Source organism: Pollicipes pollicipes, unplaced genomic scaffold (genome assembly GCF_011947565.3).
Source record: "Pollicipes pollicipes isolate AB1234 unplaced genomic scaffold, Ppol_2.1 Scaffold_7261;HRSCAF=8764_pilon_pilon_pilon, whole genome shotgun sequence".
In the NCBI taxonomy this organism is placed as follows: domain Eukaryota; kingdom Metazoa; phylum Arthropoda; class Thecostraca; order Pollicipedomorpha; family Pollicipedidae; genus Pollicipes; species Pollicipes pollicipes.
The window spans coordinates 14,727,941-14,746,066 of NW_023597054.1; the positions used below are offsets into that span (position 1 = coordinate 14,727,941).

General features: G+C 57.9%; 1 protein-coding gene across 1 annotated transcript; it reads right to left on the minus strand.

Annotated features, from left to right (window-relative positions):
- Positions 1-6,955: 6,955 nt before the first annotated feature.
- Positions 6,956-12,798, minus strand: LOC119112025 (meiosis-specific coiled-coil domain-containing protein MEIOC). Its single transcript, XM_037235977.1, has 4 exons — positions 12,692-12,798; positions 11,971-12,190; positions 10,840-11,029; positions 6,956-10,340 (listed from the first exon to the last, which is right to left on the minus strand). The coding sequence occupies exons 1-4, from the start codon at positions 12,724-12,726 to the stop codon at positions 10,075-10,077; spliced, it is 711 nt and encodes a 236-aa protein (XP_037091872.1). The 5' UTR covers positions 12,727-12,798; the 3' UTR covers positions 6,956-10,074.
- Positions 12,799-18,126: the final 5,328 nt, after the last annotated feature.

Here is an 18,126-nt window from a genome sequence, read left to right on the forward strand (position 1 = left end):
TTATCCTGGCGTCTGTGTTAGCAGTTCTGGGTTATGGCCATCGGAGCTGAGCTGGATGGCGAGTTTGTCCGGGAGTCTGTGTCAGCAGTTCTGGGTTATGACCATCGGAGCTGAGCTGGATGGCGCGTTTGTCCGGGCGTCTGTGTCGGCAGTTCTGGGTGGGGACCGTCGTAGCTGAGCTGGATGGCGAGTTTGTCCGGGCGTCTGTGTTAGCAGTTTTAGGCTGTGGCCGTCAGAGCTAAGCCGGATGGCGCGTTTGTCCGGGCGTCTGTGTCAGCAGTTCTGGGTTGTGGTCATCGGAGCTGAGCTGGATGGCGCGTTTGTCCGGGCGTTTGTGTCAGCAGTTCTGGGTTGTGGCCATCGCAGCTGAGCTAGATGGCGGGTTTGTCCGGGCGTCTGTGTCAGCAGTTCTGGGTTGTGGTCATCGGAGCTGAGCAGGATGGCGGGTTTGTCCGGGCGTCTGTGTCAGCAGTTCTGGGTTGTGGTCATCGGAGCTGAGCCGGGTGGCGGGTTTGTCCGGGCGTCTGTGTCAGCAGTTCTGGGTTGTGGCCATCGCAGCTGAGCTAGATGGCGGGATTGTCCAGGCGTCTGTTTCAGCAGTCGCAGTCACAAGCAGGTTGGAGTGGACTCGAACTGTCTATCAGACACACGCTCAGAAGACATTCTTCAATGCTAGCCTAAATCCATCGCCCAATGCTCATGTGTCAACTAGCTCCCGGACTCTGTCTGGACGTCACAACAATCCTCATATTATTGTTTTAGTGGGATATCATCTGCTCCTTTCACACGCCATCGAAATATTTCTCCCACGGATGGAAACGAGACGATGTCGTCACTGTCAGTACCCAATCCAACACCGCTAACCCACTAGCCCTCCACGCCGCCGCATTGATGGTTAAACGACACAAGCCAATCAAAACCTGTTAACAACCGCCCGTAGTAAAATAGCGGCTCTGACCAGAATTGCCGTGTCGTCAGCGGCACTTTCCGAGCGTCACAAGCGGTGATGAGGCGAAACGTGGTCATGTACGGGCTCCTAATTTGACAGCGTTGTGTCACGCCTGACGTTTGTACGACGCTTCCAATGTGACGTCATCAGCCTCACCTCACACAATGCACAGCCGAAAGCTGCGTCCTGACACTCACGGCCGCCTTGGAACGGGTGAGTTCTAGGCTTAAAACCGGGCCAAGTCGAGGGTGGCAGTGAAAAGCTGCGTCCTGACACTCACAGCCGTCTTGGAACGGGTGAGTTCTAGGCTTAAAACCGGGCCAGGTCGAGGGTGGCAGTGAAAAGCTGCGTCCTGACACTCACAGCCGTCTTGGAACGGGTGAGTTCTAGGCTTAAAACCGGGCCAGGTCGAGGGTGGCAGTGATCGCGTGGAAGGGAGGGGAGGGTGCCGGTGCATCGTCTGGCAGTGAACGGAGTCTAATCGACTGCTGCCCTTTGCGGTGAAACCGCGAGAGCCCAATGAGCCATTCACGACCGTCGTGGCACAAGCTGCCACTGATAAACGCGCCGGCGCTGGAGGCGCACTGGGTCCAGCAGGTGCTGGCAACACTGGGTGATGGGCACACGGGTGTCGATTTGTATTATTTTGGGTGGGCCACTGCCCCCCCCCCCCCCATGTCCGATTTGGTCTCTCAACAGTGAGTTTGACCTCCCAGCCTCCTGGAGTCAAAATACAAGCAGGACACTACAAGTGGGGAATCACAATTATATCAATTCTAAAGAAGGTTGCTACCAACCGTTCCACAGGTAAAAAACAAAGAAAATGAAAACTGTGATGTCATGATCAGTTGAATGCCGCTTATTGAGGAAATGTCGCTGTAAAAGCTCCGCATTCGTACCGTGTTTACTTAAGTGTTCTCTGTTTAAGAACATCTCGCGCCGAGGTGGAGCGAGGAAACGTGTTCGGACACTGCCGTAGGTTCCTATTCAGTTGGGTAGAGATCCAACTCCATTACGTTTGGAGGAAAGTCGATCAAATCTGGGAAGAAAACAAGAATTTGTGTATTTCAGGCTAGGGCTTCCGCGCCCCGCACCCTAGTCTATTTTTGGAAAATACTCCCCTGTGGTGGAGTCTGAACGACCGTATCACGTGGCGGACCCGCCATCAGATTATTCAAGCGTCAGGTCTAAAATTTAGGGCGTATTTCCCAAGCAGGGACTAGGCCAGGGCCCGCAATTTTCATCGGTTGGAGCCTCTAAGACAACAAAAGGGTCCCTGTGTCTGGAGACCACAGTGCATAACAAGGGTCATGTATGGCAAGGAACCCAGAATCGGCCTGGGGCAGCGCTGGAGGGGGACCGCAGAGGTGCCTTCGATCAAATGCTTGATTGGAAGGTACGAGGGCGGGCTGCAGGTCACATTAAGGACCCGGTCTGCAGGGCCGGGCCCTCAGATGTCACTCGGAGAGTTTCTTGTACCGTTTGGGGACACCGTAGGACAATGCGGGCCTCTATTTCGGTCAGAGACCAACAACAACGAACAGCCGACACCCATGGATGAGCATGGATGCCATTGTAAGGCATCCTAGGCAGGAGGGGTCACTTGCCGCTCCCGCCCACTTTTGTCCCCCTAGGTTCAGTGACTGGTGACCGCCTTGAACCGGACATGGGACGGGTTCGTCACACGTGGTGTCGCCTGGAGGAGCGAGAAGCTGCCGCAGACCTCTGGTGCCGGCACGGCTCGGACCGAGACGCTCACGGCCGTGTACTGCGTTGGCAGATGCCCAGGCCGGCGGCGGTCCTGCTGACGCTCACGCTGCTGGCGTTCGGGACGTGCATGCGGCCTCCGCGCTGGGGATGGGACGAGGATTTTCTCCCGCCTATCCCCGTCACAGGTAAATGAGCTGCACGATTTAGAGCGCTGCGATGCGTGGCTGATGGCGAATGTTGCGATTGCTCTCGTGCGCAGTTCACGGTCATATGCCCAGGTGTTTTTCGTAAAACGGCTGATCGGTCTCAGATTTTGGCTTGTTTCACGGCGAGCACTTGCGCCTTCGTGACACGGCGTTGACGACTGACGCACCAATGCGCTGTGTCTTGCAGAGAAGCTGCGCTGGCTCCGTCACACGTCCCCGATCGCCCCGGCCGGGTCCATCTGGGACATGATGGCACGCGCCGATAGCTGGCCGGAGAAAGGCACGCTTGTGAACCAGGAGAAAAGTCCGGCCGGAGAGCAGGGCGACGATCGAGTGCCGGAACAGGAGGAGGTCACTCACGCGGAGCAGGAGAGGCACCAAGCCGCGCGACAGGAGCAGCCGGAGCAGCAGGAGACTGCACAGAGCGTCGAAGCGCCTGTGGTGCAGCTACCCGACCTTGACGACGCGCCGAGTGTGGACTCGAACGCCACCGGTGTCACCGGACCGCCGACAGACGGAGCCGACCTCGAGCCGGGCGAGACGAGGCACGTGGCCAGCGCCGGCGACACGTCCCTGAGGACAGCCAACGCCATCGGGTCAGCCCTGCCGGCGGCGGCGGCGGCCAAGACGGGCGCGCTGGCCCCGCTGGCGGCCGAGCGGAGCGTTTTCGCCGGCCGCGCGCCGAGCGAGCGGAGCCGTCGCATGCGGCTGGTGCAGGACTTGCACCGTCCGCAGACGCTGTCGCTTCAGTCGCCCGACTTCCGACACGGCGCCTTCGTCGGCCGGCTGCACAGCAAGCCAAACCCCTGGCTGCAGCGCTACGCGCCGTTCTACTACCCCGAGAACCCGGTGCCGTTGCAGGTGGAGCTGCAGAGCCACCGGCAGCCGGCGCCGGACCTGCGCGAGGTGAGGATAGAGGACATGGTGCTGGTGCCGCCCTCCAGCTACCCCGAGCAGGTGCTGAGGACCATCCACGACGCCAAGCTGCGCTCGCTGCCCATGCCGCACGAGGTGGTGCACGTTAACCTGGGCGCCGTGAGCGCACCGCCGGCGGAGAACGAGGTGGACGCGGGCCGGTACGCGGGTGAGCACGTCACGAAGGACGGACCCGGCGACGAACTGCGGCAGCCAGCCGGCTGGATCCAGGACCATCTTGCACCAGTGACGGCGGGCGACCCCCACGCGGTTAGCGTGCAGAGTTCCGGTCCCGGCAGTCTCACTGCTGGCGGCCGGAATCCGCCGATACTGCCCGCTCGTGGACCGGTGCCAGCTGACGTCCGGGATCCGCACAGCGAGCACCCAGGGGCTGGGTCGCAGAGAGGCGGATACGACGGGCCGCAATATCCGCGCGGGGAGAACCGGGGCACCCGGCGGAGGCCGGCGTCCCCCGCGTCAGACGCGTTTACCGACTACTCCCCACCCAAGGCAGAGGACATCGTGTCAGTCAACGAAGCCGACCAGTACGTGTCACATGAAAACCATGTGCACAATGTGCCGGCGCCCACTGCGGTCGCGTCTGACGGTTACCTGTCGCCCGATCCCCTCGACATCCTGCTCGTCGACACGCCCAATGAGGTCGTAACGATCGAGGAGGAGTACGAGCGGAGGCCACCATCAGCTCCCGGGTACACCTTGCCCAAGCTGAATGACATCATCGACATCGACCCATTCGACCCGTACGTCCCCCCTCAAGCGTCAGTGTACCGCCTGCCGACAGTCCCATCGCCCAGCCCCGACGGGGCGGGCGGCTTCTCTCCCCCGAAGCCGGACGATGTGATCTCGCTGGTTGACTCGTTCCGGTACGACGAGGCGCGTGGGACCGCCGCCGAGCCTGAGGAACAGCGGGCGCAGTACGGCGCGCCGAAGGCGACTGACGTGATCTCCGGCTCGCGGCCGGCCGCGCCGCTGGCAGCGCCACCTGGATCGGCCGGCGGACAGGCGGCGCTACCGGCGTCGGGGCCAGGATACGGCCGGCCCAAGCAGAGCGACCTGATCCGGTTGACAGGCGGCAGAACCGACGGGGAGAATACGGCGAGCCCTGTCGACAGTTCGGCAACGGCGGGGTACAGGACTCCGAAAGCGGAGGATGTCATCTCTTACGAAGGCCTCTCCCCGGCGAGTGGTCAGCTGATCGCACCATCTAGCGGTGTGTCGTTCGACGAGCCAAACCGAGCTACAGGTGACGTTCGTCCATCACCACAGAAAAATATCCGCCAGACGAAAGAGTCCTTACATAAATTAGCCAGTCCCCTTAATGATTACCAGCTTCCAAAGGCGGAGGACATCATTCTAGTCAGCGGCGACTTCGTAGGCGTCCCGGAAGAGTCGGTGGTGCACAAGCGCGACAGCATTGGTCCCGATGACAAGATCGGCGACGTTTCGCTGCAGAGTCTGCTCGCACCGACCGAACTCGCCCCCTTTGACGACGTTCGGGGGGGCTTTCGGTTAACCTCACCGGTCATCGACGCCGTGACTACGCAGCACTCCGCGAGCGCCTCGGATGACAGCGAGTTCGACGGAAAGCATCCCTCGGCCGATGACACGCCGACTCCAGCGACCCCGCCCCCCGCCCCGGGCCATCCCGCAGACCGTCTGGAGCCGGGACCGACCGCCGCTGACCGTGGGTTTCGCGCCAGCGCCCCGGACCCCTCCAGCGCAGATGCTACCGCTGCCGGAGAGACCTCGCCGGGGACGCGCGCCACCGAGCTCGGTCTCGGTCCCCTGCCGTCGCCACAGCCGCTTGGCGCGTCCCTGCAGGAGCTCCGCCGCCAGTCGGCGCTGGTGTCGGCCCAGCTGGACGAGTTCCCCGACGGCGTGCAGGGTGCGGACGGAGAGCGCAACAAGCGGCGTCCGCCGGCGCTGGCTGCCGGCGACGGTGGCGCCGCCCAGCGGGAGGCGGCGGCAGTGCCGGAGAGCAGTCCGCTCTTTGCGGACGAAGTCTGGCGGCCCAATCGGCCCCCGTTCGCGCGGGCGTCGCGTCAGCTGTCGGCCGGCGACCCGGACCGCTGGGTGTGGCCCACCTCGAGTACGACGCGCCAGGGGCGGGTCGTCTTCCCGGAGTCGTGACCACCAGATGCGCGGGCTGCGCTCCTTCTGGGAGTCTGACGCTCCCGCTGGAGCAAGACCTTGTCTTTCCAGCCGTGGTCGCCCTCGTGTCGAGGCTCACTCCAACCGTTTCCAGCCGGGGTGCACCTGACCTTTGAGACAGGTGTCCCTGCGCGGCCTTCGGCAGCCGTTTTGGTGCGTCACGCCCGAGCGGTCCAGAGCCTGTGGTCCTCGCTCAGTAGCACTGGCCTCAAGCTGTCGTTGGAATCCCACCTGCTCACCTACAGTCGACCAGCAGCGATCTTGTGGCGACGTGATGGCAACGTGTGGATGGTGGCCTGTCGATTTTGTAGTAACGGATGGCAACGTAGCCCTGCACTGGTAATCATCCGTGTGTGGTGTAACCAGGTTGTAATGTTCATGCCATGTGGTGTCGATAACGCTCCATGTTTGTTGCGAGAAGCGCCGTCGATCGTTTCGCAGCTTTCCCGGCCATATATCACTGTACTGGACCGTTGTCACTTGTTACGTTCGGCAAACAAATGCCGTTCATCTTTGGAACTGATCGTTATGTAGGTGTAGCTTCGTAGCAGGGTATACATTGTCATGTTCTCTTGACGCTTTATCTTGGATTACACACGGAAAATTTAACCTGGAATGTTTGACTAGCTCCCGACCTTATTACACCTTGTAAAACCAGAGACGCCGCGCGTCAGACATCCCAAAGTATATAACTTGCGTGATGAATCCAAGTCCGGTCTGGCAAAGCAAACAGCGCAGCCGTAGCCGGTTTCACTTCGCTTACTGCTCACTTAGCAACACTTGGAAATCGTTGCAACTGACAACTTCATAAAGCTCAAGTTCTTCCGCAAACAGGCCCCTCCCCGCGGACAGCATGGGCTCATAATCGTCTGAGACAATCGAAACGTTTTGACAGCATTGCGAAGTGTACCTCCTCACAAAAAGGCTAATGCCAAAGGTTTCAACGCATGTTTGTGCAACACCCCATCACGATCACCAAAGCACGGAAACGAAAACGGACGAATATATCGTTTATTACATTTAAAGAAAACTTTAACATTGCGCAATTAGTACAGCTAACCGCCAGTACATACAAAATGGCTAAAACGACTCTAGCGGGGAGCGCCGACCCCGACCGAACGACAGAGAAGGACCGATGAACACGGAACACAACACTCGCCGAGGAACGGAAAAACGCGCGGACGGCCGCGCGGCGCGGCGGGCACCACGCGACCGCGCTGCCTCCGGGCCCGTGGCGCCGCCTAAAGCCATCCGAAAATCAACAACACCAACGGAGCAGCACTCAACTCATAGACGAACCGAACACGCCGCTCCAATCGCGGAAATTTCGGACCCAATGAAGTTGGCAACCATGCTACGGAAATTAATTTGACGCAGCATATGAATAACTAAAAAGCAACACTGCGAAATCGATTGGCCAGCACAAGCTCCACACACTCTCGATTATGACTTAACGTTATGCGTTGATTTCCACATTATGGTAAACGTTGTTAAAAGTACCACGGCGGCCAAGCGAACTTGATTGCGGTCGTACACCAACTACGAAGGCGGTGCCTGCTGCTATGCCTCGGTCAGACAGGTGGCCAGCGGGTTTGCATCTCGATTAGACAGGCGACCAGACGCGGCGCCACCATGGCACGCACGGTCAAAACATACCAGAGCTCACAGCGCAGAGAGATTACGTTTTCTCCAATCGTTTCACAACCAGCGCGGGCGCGCGCACCAGCCGTCAGCGCGCGCGGCGGCGCGGCGGCGGCCGCCGCGCCCGCGGCACTACAGGGTATACGACGACTATGTCACAGCTCCAGCGAGTGGAAAGGCAAATGATATGAGAACAGCGGACGACTACCCGAGCGCACCACTACCAGGGAGCACGACGACCTGGGGCGAACGCTAATAATGCTCCTTATTGCGCGCAGCCGAGAACCGCGAACACGTGTGAGACGGAGGCCGCGCGGCCGGCCGGTCCTGTGACTATGTTGTACGTAGCCGATTTTGCCGCGCCCGGCGCAGCAGCCGGGTCGCGTCCACCGCAATTTATCACAAACCAGCACACACACACGCACACCCACGGACGTGCGCCCGGGCGGGCGGGCGAGGCGCCGGCCGGTGGCGGCGGCCGCGCCGCGCCGCGCCCGGGCGCAGGCGGGAGACCCACGCACCGTTAAAGCTGACTGGTAGAAAAAAGAAGAAGCGCTCAGCAGCAATTCACATATGTACAATATTCCGGGGCGTGCCGGTGGGCGCCTCCTGGCGCCCGGCTAAAACGTGTCACCATTTGAAATTTGAGCTGTCTTAAGATCACTCGAGGACGGCGTCATAGGTAGATCTGCCAGCCGCGGACCCTCCGGTGTGAGCTGCGCGCGAGCTCCATGGCCGCCGTACCCTGTTTCCACCACGGTGCCCGGTCCAGTCAACATCCGACAGCAGCACGGCACAACCCAGCTGCCGGGCCGGCGGCGCCCGTCACCAGCCCTGTTTCCCCGCCGAGCATGCGCTGACCGCCGGCAGCGCGGCGCGGTCCACTCGCCCGCTGAGTAACCGGACAAAGCCGCCCGAATCCCTGGAAATGTCGCACCAAAGCCCCGCCCGGCGTCCGCAGACGGTGCGGGCGCGCCGCCGAGCCAGCGCCCTCTGGCGGCTGCTGCGGCCCGACCGTGGGCCGAGTCAGTCTCCGGTGGAGACACAGCCAGGAGAAGGCAGGGCCAAACACACAACACGCGCGGACACCGACCGCCTGGCCGCCGCGTGCGCTGCACCACAGCGGTCGCGTCCGTCCACCCATGCGAGGCTGAAGGGGCAGCGGGCCGCGGCGCTCCCCCGGCTATTTTGACTAAGCTCACGTGAGAAACTCCATCGATAATCTAGCTACACAACTACCGGGCTATCGGAGCCGACTGCGGGCAAACCCGCCCAACCCCACACACCCCTGCCGGCTACCTACCGCGTACGTGTACCCCACACACCAAATCTGTATACAAAACAGGCTCGCGCGCGCGCACTGGCACCGGCCCCGCGCCGCCGGGGCGTCGTGCCGTACATAACCTGAGTGCGAGTCTTTGACAATTGTGCCCGGTGGTGGTGGGCGGACAGGGAGGGGCGGGGCCGGGCCGGGCAGACGCCCTCCCGCCCGCCGATCCCACCACCTCCCAGCCCCGGCGGCCGTCCCGCGTACGTGGCCCGCATGGGGCGGCAGACCCCAAACGCCTCTAGCACGTCTACCGACAGGGTGGGTTCAAGGCTGGGCTGAGGTGGTGGCACTAGAGATTCAATTGCACATGCTACAGAAAGGCAAGTATTAGGACATAACTTCTACCGACTGTTTTTAATATCTAGTTGCGTCGCCCTTGACTCTCCAAGGTTACTTATGGTAATCTATATCACACGAATAGGATGAGGGCGAGGTTAGGACACCCCGACATAACAGGCCCAAAGCCGGTGGTACGTCACTAATTGCACAAACTTTGGCAGCGAAACGTCAACTACATACCTTGGACTTTACACTTCGGAGGCGAGCGTCAAGCGCCACTAGCCGATTGCCTCGCTAATCCCCTTGAACCATGCTAGCGTCACAGGAGCGAAGTTCTACCCAACCAGCGTCAGACGGCGAATTGGCATGAGCTATCATGAAAGGCGTAAGTACAAGTTCTAAGCTCCGTAGTGTATCAAACAATACCTCAGCGCGGAGCGTGCGGCCGCTGGCTATACACAGGGGGCCAACACTAGGCTTGGACCGACGCATGAACCTGAGGTGCATAGATTGAGAGGAAGCTGGCGCGGCTCGCCGGCACCACTGGCGCCGTCCCACTGGCCAATTTGGACGCGGCCGACTGGCGCGCAGAAGCGGGGCGCCTTCGGAGAGAACAGCCATCAATCACGACGGAGAGCGCAGTCGGGCCGAGCGGCGGCGGCTGGACGCGCCGCCGCCGCCCGCGCCTGCCGGGCGGACCCAGCCCGCTCCCGCCGGGCCCCCACGCCGACTCACGGCGGCCACACGCCCACGCCGCGCGCGCGCGCGCGCACACACACACACACGTACGAACAAGGGCTAGCAGTTACGTTGGTCCAACGATGAGATAGGCTGAGGTTAGATAATTTACAGCGTCGCCCGGCGGCGGCGGCTCAGTTGGCCGGCTGATGCTCGTCGGCCGCCGCCGCGGCGGCGCTGGCGGCCGGCGCCTCCTGGTCGGCCGACGGCGGCGGCGGCGGTGGCGGTGGCGGCGGTGGCGGCGGCAGCAGCAGGGCCTCGGCCGACACGTCCTCGGCGGCTGCCAGCTCCGGGTTCAGCGCGAAGTGGGTGGTCAGCACCAGCGCGCACCAGATGGCCGTGCGCGTGCGGCGCGAGCAGCGCGTCAGCTCCTGGATGGCCGCCGCCAGCTTCAGGATGTCTGCGAACGGCCGCCGCGTCACGCAACGCCATGGCTGTTGTGGCAGAGTGACAGACAGCTCACACAAGTCATCCAAATAGCGGCAGTAGGAAAACTGGCATATTCACGGACGTGGAACAAAAGCAGTCGCAATATCATTATCATTGAGTGGCTCAAAGTGTAAAACACTGGACAAACCGCACACGTATGTCCTATAAACCGTGTACATTCCATGCGACAGCTCGCAAGACATGGTGACATCGTAATGTACGGCTGTAAGCTGCCGCGCAGCGCAAGGCGTACGTCATCGCTGCTAAACGTTCCCCAGGGCATCAAACCAATGTCCAAAAGCTGTAGGATGGTACATCCTCTAAAGAATCGACTTCCATCTACGTGAAAATTCCACCGTCTGACTCTCCATCGAGCGTACGTCTCCAAACGTTTGGCAAGGCCAACATAACCTGCTGACAAAGCCCAGCTTTGCGCCGGTCAGTCACGAGGGCACCATGCGCGCGCTTACCCTTGTCCTCCTGGATGCGCGTGCTGGACGGATTGCCAGCGCGCGCGCGACTCTGCGCGTTGACGATCTCCTCGCCGCGGCTGGCCTGCACCTTCTTGATCACCTCCAGCATCTGCTCCAGCGTGGTGTGGATGTTGCGGTGCATGCGGCAGTTGCGCAGTCGCTCCGTCTTGGCCACCAGCGTGATCACCTGCGGTCGGCAAGAGAGGGGGGGGGGGGGGGGTCAGGATAACACTGACTGAATCTACCAGCGACGAGCGCGAAGACTCCGCTGTCGTCATGGCACTGCGGCCGCGGAACTCGGCCTATTTCAGCGCACGCCAGCCACTACGCTTGTTGTTTTAACTGTGCTGTTTGATGTCCGGTGCTAACAAATTAACACCCCCCAATATATATATATATATATATATATATATATATATAATATATATGTATATGTATACATACATATATATATATATATACATATATATATATGTATATGTATACATACATATATATATATATACATATATATATATATATACATATATATATATATATATATATATATATATATATATATATATACACATAGGTGTGTGTATATACACTGCGTACGTCTGCAACAAGCTACTCGGGTGCACTGGGTGAACCCAAGCCCGGATAGACGCAACAAGTGAGGAGAGCAATGCCACCCTCAAACCAAAAACTAGATTTAACATAAAAGAAATAAGTTGTTCAGTGCATTAGTGAGGAACATTAGTCACATACATAAGGCAGTAGTATTAGCCTTATTCCTTGGAAAAAACAGGAGAACGGAGATGTAGTTAGGTTGATATCTAGGTAACGTGCCTTTCTCGAAACAGTAACAGAAGTCTTAGTGGCATGCTGTGGCATGCCACTGGTCTTAGTGGCATGGCATTTAATCAGAAAGACGTGTTGCCAAAATATCAACCTAACTATATCTCCATTCTCCTGGTTTTTGCGAGGAATAACGCGAATACTACTATCTTACAAGAAATGCACATGCAAAGCACGAGAGGTCAGCAAATCGTTCCCTGCCATAGGTCGCAGCCCCACGCAACCAATACATTGAATGAGCGGACTGAGCCGGCTGGCGCGCGGCAGCAGGGCGCCAGCGCCACTCACGCGGGCGTGCTCGCGCCGATGGTCGACGATCAGCCGGTCCACGCGCGACGGGTTGGTGGGCAGACGCGGGATCGGAATGTTGTTGGCCGACGACACCTTCTTGCCGGGGAACTGGCGCGCAAGCTCCGCCTCCATCTTCTTGCGCTCCTTCTCCAGCTGCTTGAACTGGTCGTAGCACTCCTCCAGGCGGATGTGCAGCTCGTTGGACGGGCCGCTGCGGCTGCGGGAGGGATCGACTGGCTGTGCATGGGGTGACCAACTGGCTGAGTATAAACACCGTCCAGCTCACTTGGTCGGCAGGCCCCCCAAAAAACCACGAACATGATTTTTTAGACGATAGGATTACACCACCGTGCCTTCAGCTGTTCACATTATGCTGAGAGGGCACGGGGATCCATAAGGTTCACCCGATCATATGTTTAGCTCCTCATTTCATTCCCTAGAAAACAGAACGCCCCAGGTACGTAAAAAGTATAGACCAGGCTACATGCATATGACACGAAACACAACCCCCAATATCAAAGGAAGGCAAATAGAGGCACCTTTTTCTGCATTCCTGTTCGTAACGAAGGTCGACATCTGGGCTGCCGTAACACCGTACATGTCAAAGTACAGGTCACCGGCATCCCGTCCACCGAGCACCATCACCAGTCCTCTCCCCCTCCTCCTCCTCATCCCTCCTGCCCATCGCGCAGAAGACCTGACCGCTCCGGCCGCTTACCGGATCGGCCTGAAGCCGAAGAACGGGTGCGGCATGGCCGGGAAGAAGCCGCCGTGCGGCGGCAGCTCGTGCAGCGGCGGCAGCTCGCCGGCGCCGTGGCCGGCAGACGCCGCGAACGGCGGCGGCGGAGGCGGCGGCAGTGGCGCCGGCTGGCCGCACAGCGCGCCGAACATGTCTGCCGGGCGGCGACAGTCGTCAGAGCCCGAACCAACTCACAACGCCGCGCACGGGACGTGCCAGAGCCGGCACCAGCCGTCAGACAGGCAACAACAGTGTAATGGTGTAGTACTTGACAGCTTGCCGGTCCGGCGGCGGCCTGTCGGCGGCTGGGGGAGCCACGCACCGTCATGAGCGGACGGCCGAGGGCGGTCCTGCAGGCCGGTGAACGGCGCCGGTCCGGCCCGGGAGCCGGGTCGGCGCAGGTCGAGGTCGGCCGTCGAGCAGCGGCGCGGGGGCAGTGCTTCCGGCATGTACTTGCCACTGAAACCACACACGGCTGGTCAACGCCGGAAACGCTAAACACACGCACGCCCGACGGGGACAGCTATCGAAATCATGCAGCCAGGTCGACACCGGAAACGCTGCACAAACGGAGTCCGCCAGATATCTGTCACTGAAATCATGCATAGCCTCGTCGGCAACAAAAACGCTCTGTGATCACTTTTGAACTCACAAACTGACATAAAACCAACAGCCGTTACCTGATATCTCGCGCGTTACTACCAGCTATCAAATAGGCGACGTGCTGCGATGCAAGCCCATCCCCCAATGCGCAATTCAGGCCTCGCATATAGACTCGAGCGCATGAACTCCAAACACAAAAGCACCAAACATCCGCCAAGCTTCCGACCGTCTATGCCACAATCATAAAAACCATTGGGCTTACGTCTCACTGACCGCCAGGGCCATTTCGAGACGGATGTCATTATTAGGTATCATGTGGAATACGGGACCGTTTATGCCATCACGGCAGACCACATACTTCTGCGTCGGCCCTGCCGGTGGTGGCGGTGGCGGCGGCGGCGGCTGGCGCTCATCCAGCGGCGACAGGCCGTAGAAGGAGTTGTGGTTCAGCTGGTCGGTGGAGCACGCCTCCAGCAGGGCGGCCAGCTGCAGCTCGTTGTCGGTAACGCCCGGCAACAGTGTGCTGCTCGTGCCCGAGCACGTGGGGATGTACGCCGTTGACACTGAGGGCGGGCGCCGCCACGTCAGACAACAGTCGACCCACCGCCCGCCCAGCGTTCTGATCGTGCCCAAGCACGTGGGGTTGTACGCCGTTGACACTGAGGGCGGGCGACGCCGTATCAGACAACGGTCGACCCCCCCCCGCCCAGCGCTCTGCTCGCACACGAACACATGAGAATGTGCGCCGTTAAAACTAAGGGCGGGCGGCGCCGCGTCAGACACCGACCAACCCACCGCCGGCCCAGCGCTCTGCTCGTGCCCGAGCACGTGGGCATGTACGCCGTCGACACTGGGGGCGGGCGGCGCCGCGTCAGGCACCGGCTCAGCGCGCTGTTCCGTGACGGAAAACAGTGGGCAGAACCAGCATCCGGTCAGCTATCACCGTACCGGAGTGCCGCGGTGCAGTTGATGACGCATCGGCACAGACGGGTAAATGGACGGATCATGCTCACGCTACCGAAAATCACAGCTGCTTACCGCCGTCTAATCGTCGATTTTCATCACTAAGGGTGGTTTGGCATGCAGCGACCGGATAACACACATGCACACAACCATCGATTACCAGGATGACGACCACTGCTGCAGCCGGGCAAGACGTGAGTTGCTGGTCCTTACCTTGAGGCTCGCGCCTAAAGTTGTCGATCAAGTTGTAGGAGCCGTTGTTGAAGCCGTTGACGCTACCGGCCCTGTCCTTGCCGGAGATGAGCGCGGTCAGGCCAGGATCGCGGCGCGCAGATGGCAGGTAGTTCTGGTACACCGGCGGACGCTGCTCGAGGCCCGGCTGTCGGTCACGGCATAACGTCGTGGGAAGCTGCCCCGGCCAGCTCAGCAGAGATAGCAGCCAGCTGAAGGCCAATGGTCAATTGCGCAAGCCATCACACAGGACAGGGTGGGGACAAATGGCGGCCAGTGACGGCTTGGTTGGAGGTGTACGCTAAGGAAAACAACCATGTTTGAGATGGCAACAGACGCCAAATAATTCGCCAGATTGTCCTGTTTTTGTTGACAATAAAATGCATCACCAAAGACGGATTAATATTGAAATCTGGCACTTGCACATGTCCCACGATGGAAAAGAGATGACGTGTATAACAACACATAGCCATCAATCGAAACGTACCGTGCTCCACACGAACCAACCATTGCAATCTTGCAGCATGCCCAGCATAACACCAGTGTCTGTCCCACTTCCAAGCTTCTGCACACCAACAAGAACAGCCTCGGTTCGGTCCGGTCGAAAGTAAATTTATACCCACCATTTTAGCGCACGTGGAGTAATTTGAAGGTATATCCGCTTCGGAGCGCTAACACTCCATGCTCTACAGCATTTGCCGCAGCCGCCGTTGTTAATGGATTGTAGCTGGAGCCACAAACCATAACCAATAAAGGTTTCTGTGACACTCGCACCAGAAAACTTTAAAAACTTGACGGAACACACAGGCACCTTCCTTTTAAATGAAAGGGAGCGCGACGCACGTTGCCGATCATCGTCTTATGGAGCACCCACGACGAAGATGGACACATGAGCGCTCAGGGACCAGGTCGTAAAGCTAGGTTCTGACCCCCCGCCCCCCTGTGATGCCTATGAGGTCACACAATCCACCAGGGCGCTTCCTCCATGAATATTTTCCGAGGTGCGTTCGTCAACAGTATCACCCCCAAACTCAGTAACAAATACATTGCCCGCGCATTAGCACCGATCTGTGTCCACATACTCATCATTAACTTGGAGCAAAATTGGACAAATCAGTAGAAGAGGGATGGCGTTTCCACTACAGGTCGACAAACCTAAGGTACCACCATCGGTTTTCTCCTCCGATTTAGGCGACTTTATTTATAATGTACACAAAACCAATCCATTTTGTATAAGTTGTTTCTGCTCGCAGTGTTCAGATTTTTATACCTAACACAAATGTACACAAAACCAACCCATTTTGTATACGTTGTTTCTGCTCACATTGTTCAGATTTTTACATGCATAACTCTTTGGCTGAGATGGAAGAGCTGAGCTACGAGAGGTGAGAAGGGGGAGGGGGATCCGCCCCCTATGAACGGCATCCTACACCTCCAATGACAATAGGAAATGGAATGAAAATGGGACATATAAATGTAAAATGCTGACAAGTGATCAGAATACCAGAATGACAATTTTGATAAAACTGACAATTTTGACCAATGATAATTTTGGAAAAAAAATCATCATTTCTTAAAAACTAAACAATACCTTTATTTTAGCACCCCACTAAAAGATGCTTATCACATTACCATCTGCTCATATTCACTTGCCATATGCAAATGTGTAAAGCAAGCTGTGATACAAACAGCGACGGAAAGCCGGTGTTGGCCCCCGCACGACATGACTGACCTGCGCGAACGACTTCACGTTGTTCAGAATGCCCAGTGGGTCGGTTTCGAACGCTCCCACGTCGCCGCCGCCGCCCAGGTCCACACGAGACAGCCCCAGCTGCTGATTCAGGTTTTCCAAGCCCAACTGTATGGCAGAAACATGCACGTACTCGTCAGCCACGACACAAAACACGCGCCAACATCTCACGCACACATAAGACCGTCTATCCCGCTTCCACCAAACAGACCGAGAGAAACAGAGCGGTCAGGAATGTTTCGACCCCGCGACTGCCGTCGCCTCCGCCGCGTGTCGCCCACCAACCTCCGAGAGTTCATCGCCGTTTGTACTGAGCGTGGAGAGGAAGTCGGCGTCGATGGAGGGGCCGCCGCCGGACGACGAGCCGGAGCTGAGACGCTCCCAGCCCGAGCACCAGGACCTGGCCACGAGCGGGGACCGTCCGTCAACACGCCGCCACCGACGGCCACACGCACACGGGACCGACCAGGTGGGCCCACTCGATGGCCCGCTGGGGCTGGCAAAAGGTGCTGACGGCACTCGGCGGTGTTGGGAGTAAGGTCAACGCGAAGGTCACCAAAGCCACACTGTCCAGAGGGAGCGGCGATTCGTAGTTGGCTGCCTTTTGCTGCAATCGCGGCAATGGCAGCACAGGCAACATGACATTTAGTGCGTCAGGGCCAGATAGGGACGACATGTGAGGACTGTCATTTTTGAGGCCGCGCAGTCTTCACGTATTTGGCTGCGTTGCACCCACGTGCAATATGCAAACATTTCTGACTCGGCAGGATGACTTAATCCATTGCCAGGTGTTGTGTCACTGAAGCCGATCGTGACCCACGCCTGCCCGATCGGTTCTCCTGGAGGCAATGGCTGACCCCCTCCCCCCGCCGACCCCCCGGCGTGGGCACATACTCATCTCCCGGAGCTGTACACCAATGCCTTCGACATCAACACTACACCAGGCCTTTCCCTACTCCCACTAACCTGCCGTCATCCTGGGATAGCCGGTCGCTGAACTGATTGTCATCGGCAAGATTCCACAGCCGGATCTCGTTGGCGCCGCTGGATGGGATGTTCAGACCAATGTGGTCTTCCAGGGCCCTGCTACCCGACTGCCGAAAATAAAGGCGATGGCTTCACCTTAACTGCATGTTGTAAAACTTCAACATATCATTATGTTGGGGCTAGTTCCTTATTTATACATCTATACCCATCTAAGACTGGAGACAGAATGACCACTTGCCATCCAGAAGTGAGAAGTGATATCCAATGATCACTTATCAAGCATTTACTAAGCCATACAGATGGTCACATACAGTAGGCTCCACAGGAAAAGCATAACCTCTCTGAGATATGCCAGTACTATCCTGTGCATGTATATGTATATATATATATATATATATATATATATATATATATATATATATATATATATATATATATATATATATATCACACACATATTCTATTACACCATCCAGCATCATCATATGATGAGAGCAACTTACCCCCAAAAAGTCATTGCTGGGTTTCAGCCCAGTGCAAGAAGACCATGGTGAGAAGAGAGACACAGTTTCCTTTTCAGTCAGCATGTCTTTGGCATAGTGCTGTGGGGTGATGGCTCAAAATCTGCAATGGAGATATATTTTACGGACATCTCACAGTGCCAAATTGCCAAATACTGTAAAAGCTTGATGAACCAAGTTTCACCACTGCTCTGCTTACATCACGTAGCAAAATGATGCCATGGCCAACTGGCTTTCTAAACCAAAAATTTGGCCAACAGACTTTCATAAGTCTGCAAAACGTTTGGTGAAATGTCCCCTAAAGCACCACAAAATGTGCAAAAGAAGTCAAAATTTATTTAATTACAAGTAGCCTTCAA

Coding starts and splice junctions, on each gene's coding strand:
- LOC119112025 (XM_037235977.1), bottom strand. CDS start 12,726: ATGCCGCACCCGTTCTTCGGCTTCAGGCCGATCCG. Junction 12,191..12,691: donor TTCGGCTTCAGGCCGATCCG/GTAAGCGGCCGG, acceptor TCCCTCCCGCAG/CCGCAGCGGCCCGTCCAACG. Junction 11,030..11,970: donor ATCGGCGCGAGCACGCCCGC/GTGAGTGGCGCT, acceptor TGCCGACCGCAG/GTGATCACGCTGGTGGCCAA.